At 46.1% G+C, this 15,325-nt stretch overlaps 2 protein-coding genes across 2 annotated transcripts in view; one reads left to right on the top strand and one right to left on the bottom strand.

Moving 5' to 3' along the window:
* Positions 1-9,850, bottom strand: part of LOC119389564 (mucin-19) — a 35,194-nt gene extending 25,344 nt beyond the window's left edge. Inside the window, exon 1 of the mRNA XM_037656878.2 lies at positions 9,661-9,850. Coding sequence (XP_037512806.1) covers positions 9,661-9,819 — 159 coding nt within the window. The 5' untranslated portion in view covers positions 9,820-9,850. The remainder of the gene's footprint in view (positions 1-9,660) is intronic.
* Positions 9,851-10,284: 434 nt separating this feature from the next.
* LOC119389565 (endoplasmic reticulum resident protein 29) lies at positions 10,285-13,550 on the top strand. The gene is made up of 4 exons (XM_037656882.2): positions 10,285-10,563; positions 10,782-10,920; positions 11,047-11,208; positions 12,876-13,550. The coding sequence occupies exons 1-4, from the start codon at positions 10,459-10,461 to the stop codon at positions 13,199-13,201; spliced, it is 732 nt and encodes a 243-aa protein (XP_037512810.1). The 5' UTR covers positions 10,285-10,458; the 3' UTR covers positions 13,202-13,550.
* The last annotated feature ends 1,775 nt before the right edge of the window (positions 13,551-15,325 follow it).

The following is a 15,325-nucleotide window of genomic DNA, read 5'->3' as shown; positions in this document are numbered from 1 at the left end:
TGGCAGTACAGCACAACACGCAACAGGGGCCGCAACACATAGTAATCCTTGAGACTAACCTAAAATAAGAATCGAATAGGGGGGACAATAGCTGTAACGCAATAGCAACTGGCACCAGTCGTGATATTGTGTGCACCCCACGAACTTGTCTGACATGGACAATACTAGCTTTACTCTTGGAACGTCCCACAGGGTATGACCTACGTCATACTAGTGGCGATGTCTAGGTGCCGCATACTCAGATGAGTAGTCACACTTACTTTAAAACTAAATTAAAATATCTTGAAAGCAACATTTGCCACTCATAATGGGTCAGAAGTGCCCACATATTCAGGACAATGCAAGTTGTAATTTTGGCGTCAGGGGTCCTTTCAGACACCACAACGGTAAAACAGGCAAAAGATAAGTACTAGGTTGGCTTGTAACTATGGGCTTAGGTGAGCTAAAGGCAAAGGAGCACTGCCACTCCCTTTGCGAGTCAACTGCAACACAGTTTAGTAGCTGCTAAATACTATAGTAGGCTCACAAAACATCCCTTTGCCTACTAGCAATGAAGAAGTTAACAATGTGGTTGAAAGAGCCAGCTCGGCTGCAAGCATGATGAGCCCAATGTTGTGCCAAGCACTTTACTCCCTTTATTCTCAAAAATTTGTGAGCAATATATTTCCATTTTGGAGCGTCATCAATAGAAGAAAAAGCATGTTTCCTTGACCCGATGAATAAAGCTGTCTGCTTTTGTTGAAATTCACTTAGTGCCACTACACATTCTTCTGAACGTGCAGTTTCTTTGCAAATCGTCCCACAATGAAAACAGAAACATATGGGTCAGCATTGCATACATTGAGAGGAAACTATGCAAATTTTATTAGGGTCATTAAACACTCAGGCATTCACATTTCTGAATATAGGTTTGGTTTTAAAAAATCAATAGAGTGATTATTTCTATTGCAGTTCATGCTATGCGAAAAAGCACACCGATACTCAAAACACCGGGCAGACTTTGTTCATGCCTATTTAAAAGCTTTGTGCCAATGCTGTCAAGGAAAAGCCTGTGTAAGTGTTAAATGCATGCAGTCACCAAACAGCTACAACTCCCTTTAATGTAACAGCTGAATGTAACATATGATCATATTACTATTCAAAGATAGGATAGGAAACTAGAAAACATGGCAGAAAACCTTTACTTGTCGCGAACTTCTGCAGAATGACCTATGCTTAGTTGAGAACCAGTGCTCACTCTGGATGATGCAGACTAATATTTCCAAGAATAAAGCTATGCAAGCATCTTACAAGCAATCCAAACTCGTAATATGCCTACTGTTTATCAAACTCAACGAACCTATCATTTTGACAAATACTGATGCCTCGGCGTACTAATTTCTAATATCACGTGGTCAGAACATATCACTGTTAGCGGCTAATGCATCGAAGAAGCTTGGTGACATTCGAATGTTTTTACCTATCCAAGCCATGCAGACACTAAAATGTAACCTTCATTTGCAAAAAGCTTGAATATGCGTCCTCTATTTGGAGCCCTCACCAGACCTACCTAAATAACCTGCTGGAATCCATTCAAAATCTAGCTGCCCAGTTTATTACATCTAACTACAATAACTTATCTAGCGTTGCTTGTATCAAGGAGTCTAGATCTGCTGCATGAAGCTGATGGATGCAAACTTTGTCGACTGTTTCATAAGCTATATTATTGTTTTCCTTACATGGCTCTCCATTACTTCCTCCCACCCACTATTCACATTGCCTATTCAACTCAAAGAGCCTCGAACGACTTTTTGGTTAACCATCACATTAACAAATCATGCCTTCCTGCTGTCATCAAGGAATGGAATAATTCACCCAAAGCCATCGTTGCAGAGCGCAATTCATACAAACAGTGACTAGCAGCTCACACTCGGAAACACACTAAACCTTTGAGACACTATGTACACAATTGTGTATGCCACTTGGTTTTGCTATCTGTATCGACTAAGAGCTAAGAAAGAGCACAATATATTGAGCTTTGGATGAATTGAACCTCCTGCATAATAAATTTGTCTTCATTTAAGTTCATTTTGCAGTGTACTGTTGCATATGATCCCATTGTTGAAGGCACTACCATGTTTAATGTGCTGCTTCTCACGATCCACGTCAAAAGTATAATTTTTCTTTGCTCAAAATGGACATAACCGAATATGAACTCGCACTATACTTCTAGCCTGAGAACTCATTCTGGTTATGCGAAAACAGAGCATAAATGACTTCAGGAGAAGTATATGATAAATTAAATTTAATTAGGATTAATTACATAACACACAAAGAAATGTATTATGACATTTTCGTTGCAATAGAATATTGAGTGCCTTGAAATAACAGTTGTACCAATTTGATGCATTTACAGACTGTTCTTCAAAGGTGGCGCCTGAGAGGGTTCACACTCCACCTACGTTGTATTTTATCCTTTGTACACGTATATTTTGTATTACATATGTTTTCAGATGCCACGTTATTAATCTCCATATGTTTGTACTGCTATTTTTATTTTCTTTATCATGACATGCACTCACTGCGAAAGGTTAAATAAATGATGAGGAGGAGGAATAAAATTTTATTGAGACCAGCAATTTGTTTGGCTGGGCCTAGGCCTCCTACGTGGGGACGTCGAGGTCTTGCCTCTCCGCCGCCTCGCGGGCCTGCTGGGTCACCCAAAGCTGGTCGTCGAAGTGGGAGCTGCGCAGGGCAGCATGCCATCTCGACGAGAGGGTCTCGGTGTTAACGGACGGGTACTGGTGTTTACACTCCCACAGCATATGCGGGAGCGAAGCGACCTGGGTCTTGCATACCTTACAGGTGTGGTTAGGATAAATGTCTGGGTATATCTTGTGGTATCGATGTAGTGACGGGTACGTGTTTGTCTGTAACAGGCGGAGGGTGGTTGCCTGCGCTCTGTTTAGCTTGTGATGAGGGGTGGGGAAGGTTCTTCTTTCAAGGTAAAATGCTTTGGTGATGTCGTTGTAGCTGGTGAGGCGATCGCGTTCCGCGGGTACACCTGCGCTGTCTCCGGCACGGTTGACCAGGCCTCGTGCTACGGAGTGTGCGACCTCGTTAAGGTTGGTGAGGTGCGGATGAACGTCGCCGGCATGTGCTGGAATCCAGACGAGCGTGATTTGGTTATCTGCTGAGTGAGGGGCGTGGTGTAGGATGCGTAATGCTTGCTGTGAGATGCGGCCTTTTATATAGTTGTTGATTGCCGTGCGGGAGTCGCTCACGATGGTGTCGCAGTCTGGGTCGAGGGCGGCCAGGGCGATGGCCACCTCTTCGGCAGTCTCAGCGTTCTGGGTTACGATGCTGGCAGCGTGTCTGAGCGAGCCGCCTTGGGTGGTAGCCGCTGCGAAGCGGTGCCCGTCTTGATATTCAGCTGCATCGACAAAGGTGACGCCTGTGGTGTCGCCGTAAGCTTTGATGAGGGAGGCGGCCCGTGCCTTCCGCCGTTCCTTGTTGTATTCAGGGTGCATGTTTTTGGGGATGGGGTCGGCATGTAGCCAAGCCCGGATACATCCTGGGATTGGGTGTTTGTCTCCGTGCTGGCGGTGGTAAGTGATGCCGAGTTTAGTCAGAATGTGCCGACCCGTTTCTGAGAGGGTGAGGCGCTCCAGATGAGCCTGACGCTGCGCTTCGATTAATTCGTCGAGGGTGTTATGGAGTCCTAATTGGAGAAGAAGTTCTGTGCTGGTGTTGTTTGGTAGTCCGAGGGCAAGCTTGTAGGCTCCGCGAATGATGATGTCCAGCTTAGTTTTTTCTGCTTTGTACCAGGTATGGAAGGCGGCGACGTACGTGATGTGGCAGATAACGAACGAGTGAACGAGGCGGATGAGGCTTTCTTCCTTCATGCCCTGCCTTCGGTTTGTCACCCGCTTTAACAGCCGCGACGTGTTGGCCGTCTGTCGGAGGATCTTGGAGATAGCCGTTGAGTTCGCACCGTTGGCTTCGATGGTCATGCCAAGGACCCGGATGGTGGAAACCATGGGTATGGTGTCACCGTTCCCTGTGTGAAGCTGGATTTCTTCGTAGTAGCGTTTGTGCATAAAGCGTAGCGGTGGGCGTCCGCGGAGCATTGGGCGATATAAGAGAAGCTCCGATTTGCTGGGCGAGCATCGGAGTCCCGTGCCTCGGAGATAAGTTTCGACGGTATCGATCGCGTTTTGCAGAGCGGTTTCGATTTCGCCGTCGCTGCCCTTCGCGGCCCAAATCGTAATGTCGTCGGCATAAATGGTATGTTCAATACCGTCAATCTTCTGGAGTTCCTGTGCTAAACCGATCATGACTAGATTAAACAACATTGGGGAGATGACGGAACCTTGCGGGGTGCCCACGGCACCAAGAGCGAGTTCTTCCGACTGAATGTCCCCTGCCGAGAGGAACGCCCTTCTGTTGGATAGAAAGTCTCGAACGTAGTTATAGGTGCGCTCGCCAAGGCTGAGTAGTGATATGCGTTCGAGGATGGTGGAGTGCGCGACGTTATCGAAGGCGCGCTCGAGGTCGAGTCCCAAGATCGCCTTCGTGTGTCGGGATTTGCCATCGAGGATTTGGTGTTTGAGTAGAAGCATGGCATCTTGGGTTGAGAGGTGCGCCCTGAAGCCGATGATCGAGTGGGGGTAGGCGGTAGTGTCTTCAAGATACGAGTTTATACGGTTAAGGAGGGCGTGCTCCATAACTTTGCCTACTCCCGATGTTAACGAAATGGGACGGAGATTGGCCAGGCTGGACGGCTTGCCGGGTTTTGGAATGAGGATTACCTTGGCTGTTTTCCATGATTGGGGAATAGATCCTTGGTGCCTTCGGCCTCCGATGTAAGTCTACAACTTTTGCTATTTACACAAAATCACTTTAACGAGCATAATTTGCTGGCACATGAACTTGCAGGTCTATTTTAAAGAGAAACGGTGCAAGACGCAAAAAGGAGAGCGAAGACATGACCTCTGACCTTTCCACGTCACTCTGCTTTTCTTTGGTATGAAATACCAACTTGCCTCAGCCCTCCATAGCCACATTTGTTTTTGGCGAATGGTTTCTTTTCAAATATTTTCCTCACTTTACTAATCAATGTTTTAGATTTCCTTGTCAAGCTACTGAACCTAGTACTTTTTTGTTGTTTGATCGGTGTTACGAATGCTAGCCTTTTTTTTTTTTACCATGCTACGTTCTCCATGACTGAGAAATATGCAAAACCATTCATTTAAAAATCTGCATACACATTTTCTGTACTTTCCAGCATTTCCCTTGCTTGTAGTTATTGCTATTCTGTACTATTATTGTGCACACTGATTTCCTCCTTTTGGCTTTGCAAGGCCACTCAAGATGCATCAAGTGACTTATGGCATGTATACTTGAAAATAAAGATTTGAATTGATACAAAAAAACTTTTAAATGTGAGTATGCGTCCAAATCGAACGATCCGACCATGTTCAATGCTAGAAGAATGCAGACATTGCTCATGTACTGTGCAATGCACTACCTTTGTCTTTTCGTCCAGATTATTTATATTTATATTATAATTAACACATTGCAGCTAAAGACTACCAGTAATGCCACTATACTTTCCTTGGCTTCATTGTCTGATGATTTCATTAGGCTGCATATAGAGAAAATGAGCCCTTAATCAATTACCATTCCTTTGCCCACTACTATGTGCCTCATAGCCAAAACTACAGAATTTAATTTATTACGAAGGGCTGATGAAAGCATCTGGCACAGCCAAGGCCTGCTGCGCCTATATTCGTAGGGAGAGCAAGCGTAACAAGAACGAGTATTCCACAACTACTCAAAATTTTCGTGCTTATGCAATCTCATCAATTAGTAGCTACAGCAGCTCCAGTTTCCAATCTGAAGGTCAACCTTAACTCCGCGGGATTGCATGTGGGGAGAAATGATGACAGAGAAAATTTGGAGAAACAGTGTGCAAAATCACCACATATATAAAAGCTATGTTGCAGCACAATCTAACCAGCTGGATAGGAACATTTATTTGCATTTTTTTTTTTGGCAGAGTAAGCGAAAAGTCCCAATAGACGACTGCTCCTGAAATGACATAAGGTGTGCGAAAATGCGTTTTAAAGTTATTTTTATGTACAGAATATTAATGAGCACTAACAGACAATAATGCCAAGGAAGTATAGGGGATGTTATTAGTAGTAAATGTAAGGTAAATGTGAACAAAGAAAAGTGGAAGAAAAGATAACTTGCCGTGGGCAGGGACCGAACCTGCGACCTTCGAATAACGTGTTCGATGCCCTACCAACTGAGCTTCCACAGCGGCAATCCCCCCGTCCACTTTATAGGGTGTATATTTACATTAAACGTAGGAGCGTCAGTCAGCGCCGCCAGTAGCCATGACATGGCGAGTGTGGAACACACTTTTTCTGCCTGTTGACGTCACGTAGCACGTGATCTTTTTACGAGCAGGCAGCTGACCAATAATCCCTCGCATACTACCTGAAAGCATCAAGTCTGCCAGAACGAGACCCTCGCTATGAATGAAGGAAAGAAGTGGTAATTTTAAGGGCTTGTTTTTCTTTGTTAGACGCAATATTAATGAGCACTAACAGACAATAATGCCAGGGAAGTATAGGGGATGTTATTAGTAGTTAATGTAAGGTAAATGTGAAGAAAGAAAAGTGGACGAAAAGATAACTTGCTGCGGACAGCGACCGAACCTGGGATCTTTATGTACGGAGGTTTTCTGGCAGCACAAGAGATTTCATACACCACTCACAAACTAATTATGTAATCAACCGCATGCATGAATGGTTGCCCTACGAGTGCTTAATTGCTACAGATGCGAGAATTTCTGCACAGTGCATACGACACACCATTCACGTTCAACACTTTGCACACATCTGTGTACACAACTTGTTTTTTCTAGTTGCGTCGACAAGTGGCTAAGAATGCGCAAGATAAACCGAGGTTTGGATGAACGGAACCTCCTGCATAATGTGTCAACTGTTGCACATGATCATTTTGTTGCAGGCACTACCATGTTCAACGAGTCGTGCAAGACCTGCCACTTTCCTGATGCCACGTCAATAGCACAATTTTTTCTTTGCTCGAAATGAATACAACCAAAAATTAAATTGAACTATAGTCCGAGATTTGATTCTATTTGTGCAAAAACAGAACACGAACCGACTTCAGGATAAATACATACACAAATATCAAGGTATTAGGACGTTCTGTTGCAATAGAATATAGAGTGCTTTGAAACAATGCGTAAATTTGGCGCATTTACAGACAATTCTTCATAGGCCACGCCTGAAAGGGGTCAAGGTGGATGCGACAGATGAATCCGCATCGGTTTTCAAACCATCTCAAGCAAGCGAGGAGGTAATTGACTAGGAAGGCGTATTTACCGAGGTACACTTCCATTTATTCCCCCCTCCATTCTCATTTTCCTTAGAGCACTTGGCTCTTTTTGGCGTGACTACTGGCCCAAACTAAAGCATTATGCGGGCGCGATTCTTTAGCCAGGATCAGAAGATTGCTTCGAGCGCGCGCTCGGAGAATAACGTGACCAAGGGGACGGTTAAGTGGCTTACGCCGACCGCGAAGTGAGAGAGTGAGGAGGAAGGAAGAAAAGAAAAATAAAGCTCCCTAACATAATTGCCAAAAAAGAAACAAACAACACGCGAGGGCCGCCAGAGTTCTTTCAATCGACGTGCGAAGCCACACGACTGTACTGTGCAAGACAGCAAGCCCGCTCACCCTGCTCCGAGAGGCATAATGCGCGTTCGGTGGCTGCTGCGATCTCATAAAAAAGAAGAAAAAATATATAAAATAAATAAAAGAAAGACTGCGGCCTTCCGAGCAACGCACAAACGCGCAGTGCGGCCGGCGGTTACAAGGAAGTGAGCATTTCGGCGGGCGAAAAAGACAAAGAAAACGGAGCGGCAGAAAACGAGAAAAAGACAGGAGGCGACCAAAAAAATGCGACTTGCTTGGCCGTGAAAAAAAAAAAGGAAAAGAAAAGCCCGAGGCGCCGGCACAGCGAAGCCGACGTGGCCGTATATTGCCGAACAACCCAACAAACGCGGCCGGGATGGGTTGGCACGAAACGCGAGGCGATGACTTCTTCACCGAGGCAGTCTTTACGCCGCAAGTGTCGCCGTATCGGTTACGAGGACTCCGCCCTTGCACACACGGTTTTTGTGTAAAGATACTAACAAAAGGCTCTCTTTATCGAGATAACCGAAACACGCCCCACTAAGATCCGTGTTATCACATCACTCGGCTGACCGAGTGATTCAAGAGGTTTCAAGAGTTAGAGCATCGCATACTGCACTGCTACAATGTAAAGGCTGGACGAAACGCCGCGTCCGATCGTTGCAGTTCTGCGTCGGTGAAATTAGCTTGCGCACGCGAAACTGACGTGGAAGGGTCACATCACGAAGCGAGCACGAAAAAAATATCAATAATCGTCATCAAATATCAAATTATAAAATTAAGCAACTGATTGCAACAATAAGGAAGGGTGGAGTGGGGGAGGGAGAAACCATGGCCATGAATTCTTCAGACTATCATCCACGAAGTATTTTCGTTCAAAAGTGTCAGAAGAAACAATCGCGATGTCGACTCGACCAAATTCCTTCCAGCAGCGGCATTTTATTTGCGAGCGGCAGATTATTGCAGAACACGTGGGAGTGTCCGACCCGCAAAGGCAACGCATACTGCTGCAGCGGAAGGCCAGGAAAAAAAAAAAAAAAAAAGATGTGGAGGGGGCACCGCGTCTTTTGGGCGTCGCAAGAGTTGCCGGCAGCGAAATGCGTAAGAAAACGAAAACTAGCGCTAAGAAGTTCACACCAACACTACAACGTTCACTATTAACGTCTACTAAACCACATAAACGCCGGCGTTCCCTTGAAACACGCGACGACAATCGCACACACCCACGACGGAAAACGTGAACGCTCGCGCTGCCACTGCAAGAACGCGCGGTTCGCGAAGCAAAAGACGCGTGCCTTTGGACACCACCCTGCGTGACAGAGGCGTGGACGCGACTACGAAGTAGCAGCAGTGTTTCACGACGTTCGCGAACGCGGAAAATAAAAGGCTACGCACAACACGACGATCTCTCCGGGCCTGTGCACCACCGTCCAATGTCACCTCGCTAGTGGGGCGGCGATAAGGAAAGAAGAAAAAAAAAAAAAAGCACCGCGTTTATTATCTCGCGCAGGCAAAGACGACTCACCCCCCCTTTTCGAGAAGGCGAAATTACTCACCAAATGTGGGGCACAAAATCTCGTACGCCGTAGCCACACGCGTTTCCCACCGGCCTTACCAAAACTAAGCATGACGGAATACGATGCAACCATACGATGACTCGGGAGATCAGAGCAGTGTGGTGGTGCCCCCTCCGCACTACTAAACGTCGGCCTCGAAAAACACTCGCACGGTGTGAAAATCCGCTAACGCTCTGGCGGCGCCCAGTCGAGGAACGGAAGATGGACGCAAGCACATGAAGCTGGTCGAAACAACACTGATCTGGGCGCACATTTTGGGCGAAAATTCCAGATTTAAGCCTAAAACCCATAAGCCTACCCCCCCTAGCCTTTCCCGAGCTCTACAATTTCTCAAAACACACCCACCAAATAAAGAATAACTGCGGGACTGTACCTCGTTGTTGGAGACCTTCTTTGATAGGCTACGTTCCCTGGTCCGTGAGTGCTTGGAGATCACTTCACTGTTCGGTATCGGCGCAGGAGAAACGGGAAAATTTGAGCGTAAATCCGTCGATAGGATCCCGTCTATCTCCTGCTCGGAACATGCTGCCATCTTGAATACGCCGAATTAAAAGCTGCCCTATGATTGGCTGAAAGTGCCGGCATTTGTAAACAGCTTCGCGATTGGCTGGATAAGACGACTCTTGTTTTTGTTCGTTTTTGCGTAATTTGCGAAATTTAGTAAAATATTGGCTTACGCGGGTCGTTTCCACAGTTTATTGAGAATTAATTCGTTTAATATCGTAAATTAATGCTTTCATTTCGCTTTATTGAGAAAGAGTGCATCGCCGCGCTCGGCTCACAACTAGGCGAGCCGACACGTCAAAGCGCGAGTCATATCACAAGTTTTAGGCTTTATCTCGTCAACGAAGACTCGTATAAGCAAGACGGTGCATATGTATTGCTCTGACGATTAACTACCGAGCACATCGCAAGGTACTCACAAACTATCGATAGTACGCGCAATTCCATCGCGAGCACCATCAAGAGACACGTGACTTTGGGCTACTCTGGCCAATCAAATCGCGCGACGTTTCCACCTCCGAACCAATAGCCGAAGTACAACAAAGACGGGGCCGGGTTCGTTCCCCGGGTTTGTGATATACGGCGAGGGCCACGGTTCACTTGGCGTGATTCATTTTGCGAACTCGGTCTTGGTGCGGGCTGACCGTTTGCTGCTTCCTTTTCGAACATGTGGCTCCGATCTATCTTCCTGTGCGTGGCTCTTGTGAGCAGCACCGCTTTCGCTACGAGTACAAAGGGCAGCGTCTCGTTGCTGACTTCCACATTCGACAAGGTATGTGATATTCGACGCTTCCTCCCTCCCTGCAGCAACCTCGCCGATCTAACATCAAAAATTTACTTTCGCTGTTGGCTCGGGAGAGTGGTCTCTTTCAAACTGGAGTAGTTGACTTCGTTTGTTGTTCCGAATCGGAAACGTAGCAGCTAAACTTGTGCACTTTTTTTTTTTCTTCGAAATTTAAAGGCGCTGATTTCGTTCGTCTACCGTTCCAGATCGTTCCAAAGTTCAAGGTAACGCTGGTTAAGTTCGATGTCACCTACCCTTACGGAGAGAAGCACGACGAATTCGTCAAAGTCGCCGAGGAGTCTCAAAACACCCCAGATTTTTTGGTCGCCGAAGTTGGCGTGCAAGGTAAATGTCGCGTGCCCGGCACCTGCCATTCATGCCGAAGTCGAATAGAGCGTTCCATGGCGGAACAACTGCCGATGCGTGTCTCATTATCGTTGCTTCTTCGTATTTTTCCCTCGCTGCATGCAGATTACGGCAACAAGGAAAACGCTGACTTGGCCGAGCGATTCGGAGTTAAGAAGGACGACTACCCCGTGTTGAAGCTGTTCGTCTCCGGCCAGGAGGAGCCAGTGACTTTCTCGGGAGACTTTAAGGCTGACGAGATCAAAGCTTTCGTCAAGAAGAACTCCGGTAAGGCGGCTGTTATCTGATTCTTGCTTAGTGCAAGACCATTCCCTATCGTTGATGCCAATCACTGCGACACAAACGGTAATTAGTGTTGTGTAGTGTACGCCGAGCCGCCACCGAAAGTCTCGCGCAAGTCAATCCACGTCATCACTAGGCGCACCGTAAGCGTTTGTGCGAACCAGGCAGCTGCAGTAAAATTACCTAGTACGTCTGGCTCACCGGTAATTAGCCGCACTGCGACGCGCTTTTTGATCAGTGTGGTGCTGTCCAACTGTTGTATTCGTGTAGAGCGTTTACGTGAGCTTCTATGTTTAATTAAAACCAATAGGCACACGTATTTCCTTCGATATAATCGGCATAAACTCCACATTAGCTTGGTAAAGAATCTTACGGATGCTGCCGGCCTTCGAGGCTTATCTTGATGTCGTATGCACATTTAGGTCTAGAAACAACCGTGATTAGCTGTACTCTATGTGCACCTTGCGGAGTGCGAGCATCTTCTATCATAAAAAATGATGTGGTTCACTACAGCATCTCCATTTGGCCCTCTCTTGTATTGGGGACATTTAACCCTAACAATGCCTAGTTTGACATAACACATTTACACATGTTGCTAGTTTTGTGCTATACAGAAAACAGCTGTGGGCAAAGTTGAGCCCATCCAGAGTGAGGGCGGACTCCCCTATTGTGTGCCTTTGACACTGATTGAATGGAAGCTTTAAGGAAAGCTTACTTAACAGTGGCAGAGCCCTCTTCTGAAACGCAATCGGGTCTTGTTCGGTTGGCTGACACGAGCCCTAGATATAGCCGCACGCTCAGCATTGTCTGCAGAATGGAATGTAGCAACTGTTATTGCCAGTACACAGATCAAAGTAATCTTAAGCTTTAGACATTTCATGTCCTGTTTGTATTCGTTCCTGCTTCATGCAACGAGTTCAACTGAGTAGGTTTGTGTTTAACTTTATAAGGAATTTTTAAAATGGGGGCACCCAATGATGCCGTGAAAAAGCGCTTGCAAACTGCTTCCGTAGGTCTGGGTTCTCTCGGCTGTTTCCTACACTTTGCATGTATGTGGCGGCCATAGTTTGGCAAACTCGTTCATGAGTAGACTCACTCACTCAAATCGAGCTGCGAATCTGAGTCCGAGTGAGTAATATTTTTGCGAGTCTGAGTCCCGAGTGAGTTTGGTTGGATTTTAGTTAGTCTGAGTGAGTCCGGTTAAGGAAAATTCTCGCGAGTGTGAGCGAGCCCTAAGCACAAAGTATATTTCTTGAGTCAGTCTGAGTGAGCTCCACACTTTGCAGACCAGTGGACCACAACTGCCCCCACCTAGTGCACACACACGGACTTGAGATTTCTCGGTCACAGGCAACGTTTGCAGCAAGCGAGTGCCGCTAAACACTGTTGCCTTTGTTGGTCTTGCATAGACTAGAGAAAGCCTCGCAGCTTATGAGCCGCATTGTCATGCAAAAGTTTGTAGACCTTATAGTCTAGTTGTCAGCGGGTGTGCCCAACTTGGATTGCCTTGGCTGTTGACTCCTTGCTTCACAATTTCTAAACGCTAATACCTCCAAATATCCAAGTGGTTTTTTTCCTTTCTAGCGACTTCAGGCAGCATGTCTTGTGTTGTGTGTGTATATAATTTAATGTCTGTGTTGCTTCTTGCACAGGTATCAAGTTGCAGCTAAAACACTGTCTTCCCAAGTTCGACGAGCTGGCTACCAAATTTATGAAGGAGGAAGACAAGACCAAGCAGGAGGGTGTCCTGGCCGAGGCGAAGAAACTCCAGGAGTCGCTCGACAAGGAGGCCGACAAGAAATCTGCGGATGTCTACATCAAGATGATGCAGAAGGTGTTGGAGCGCGGAAAGGGCTTCATCGATAGTGAGACTGAGCGTGTGAAGAACATCCGCAATGGCAAGATCACCCCGGCCAAGAAGGAAGAGCTCCAGGGGCGTCTCAACATCATCGGTTCCTTCGTCAGGGATGAGTTATGAGAAAGTGGTTATGTGCTACATTAAGCGACCGCGGATTTATCTTCGCAAGCGTTCTCCATTTCATAGTCTCCCCGAGTGCTGGACTTCTTCATGTCATAAACACTTTGAAGGGGCTTGGAAACGGTCGTTCTTCAAAGAAGAGGACTGTTTTCTCGCCGTCCACCGGTTTTTCTTCCATTTTTCTCAGTGGCTGCTAGTCTAGTTGTTTTTTGTACCTCCGCAGGATGAGAGAGTGCATTTTTTTTTTCACTGTGCCGCAAAGTTTTGTTGAATCAAGTCATTTTTCATTATCACCATAGACAAATTTGTTTTTCAGGGAAAAACAAATAAAGGTTTCTTGTTCATTAAATGTGTGTTAACTGTCTGCTTCAAGCATGGTATTGAAACTTCTTTTTGTCACTGGTTTGTCTGCTATGTTTGGCCACTTTCATTGGCAGTGCAAAGATTCGGGAAGACCCACTACGTTGCAGTGTTCTGCTTCGTGGGCTCCTTTAATGTTGCAATGTTTCGACACATGCTTCATCAGGAATGAAACTTGAATCAGTATTTAGAAGACGAAATTACAAATTATTTGGGCCCATCCCAAGGCTTTCGAGTATATCTGGGGAAATAATGTAAATGAAGAACAAGCCCAATGCCTGTACATTATTCTAGTTAGTATAGTCCAATCCTTCTGAACTATAGCGCTAACGTAGGTGTGGTAGTATTTGGAACTGCGGAGTATTGTCCAGCACTCGTTTCATTAACAGTGTCGTAGTACCTGGCATGTTGTAAAGTTCTGCACCAAGCATCAAATCTCCATTCTCTGAAGTCCTACTTCGTATATTGCACATTCCAACCCCCTCGCAAAACTATCCAATTACATTTGAGCAGCATGTGGCAAGTTCAATTCTGGAGTTTCAAGTGTTAAAACCAACGTATGCCTATGGGCCATGGTGGTGGACTTCAGATTAATTCTGATGAGCTGGGGTTCTTCAATATGCACCTAAACACAGGTTTTAGAGGCAGCCGCAGCCTGTATTTTCGAGTTGCGCAATGCCTTAGCCACGAAGCTACCACGGCTGGTAGGTATGTTTGTAGAACTGAAAATACGTGAAGTATCTGCAGTGCTCACAGAGTGAAATGCTACAATTTAGGGCCAAGTAATGTGCATGCTTTCATTTCCACAGCCTTCGGTTAGTGTTATGCTGGTACAATTCTGACACGAACACTTACACCAAAGTAAATATTACCTTTAGCAGCCAGATTTGTAGTTACATGACTCGATTATACAAGTTTTGGTGTCACATTTCAGTCGGTAATCACTCTAGACAGACCTTTCTCTAACGCAGATTCGAACAAGCTGTGTCACTTCATTGCTTTGCACACAAGCTGCCTGTCGAAAGCGGCACGGCTGCTGACCTGTGGATTGGCTCAACAACAGGAAACCCCGAGCGTGTGCAACAGCTGCACAGGAAACAATCATGCACAGGCCCAAACTTGTCATGCGCTCAGAGGAAGTGTACATCAATTTACTAAGTAACGTGCCAGCATTGCTCTTCTAGCGCTCTTAACCCAACACATATAGAAAAAAAAAGTGCTGCAGGTTTCGGAGACTACATGGGTATGTTGGCATTGAACACTACACATTAAAGGAGCACACCAATACCAGTGCCACACGCAACTATCTTTTTGGGGGGTGGGTGGCAGAAGTGTGTGCCCAGGCTAACACAACATATTTGACTTGTTCTGCAACGACCCGAGGCCATCACTTAAAGGGGCCCTGCATCGCTTCTCCAAGTAATCATCAAATGGCTGCATTAAAAAAGCTTATTGCCTCACAAATCGTCTGCCGCAAACATGTTTAGAATCCGTCAAGTACGAGCAGAGTTGCAGGGTAGCACGCTTCAAGCGCCTTCTCTCCCCTTTCGTACAAGCGAGTACACTGAAAGCTATGGATGGGGGGCAGGATGACAAGGGGGCAAGATGCGTTCGTTATTCCGTGCACGTCATGACCTCGTGCCCCTTTTTTAAATTTTTTTCTTCAAACACGCAGCTTACTTTCAGTGTGCTCGAGAGCGCGCGGGCACATAGCGACATCCCGCGGCAACCAGAGTAACTATGCAGCTCACGATGCTCAAACGA

The sequence above is a fragment of the Rhipicephalus sanguineus genome, chromosome 4, assembly GCF_013339695.2.
Source record: "Rhipicephalus sanguineus isolate Rsan-2018 chromosome 4, BIME_Rsan_1.4, whole genome shotgun sequence".
Lineage (NCBI taxonomy): Eukaryota > Metazoa > Arthropoda > Arachnida > Ixodida > Ixodidae > Rhipicephalus > Rhipicephalus sanguineus.
This window is presented reverse-complemented; position numbering and strand designations above follow the sequence as displayed.

Bases quoted from the DNA above. Each gene is read 5' to 3' on its own strand.
- LOC119389565 (XM_037656882.2), top strand. From the start codon at position 10,459: ATGTGGCTCCGATCTATCTTCCTGTGCGTGGCTCTTGTGAGCAGCACC. The intron at 10,564-10,781 runs GTATGTGATATT...CTACCGTTCCAG, and splicing joins TGACTTCCACATTCGACAAG to ATCGTTCCAAAGTTCAAGGT. The intron at 10,921-11,046 runs GTAAATGTCGCG...CGCTGCATGCAG, and splicing joins CGCCGAAGTTGGCGTGCAAG to ATTACGGCAACAAGGAAAAC.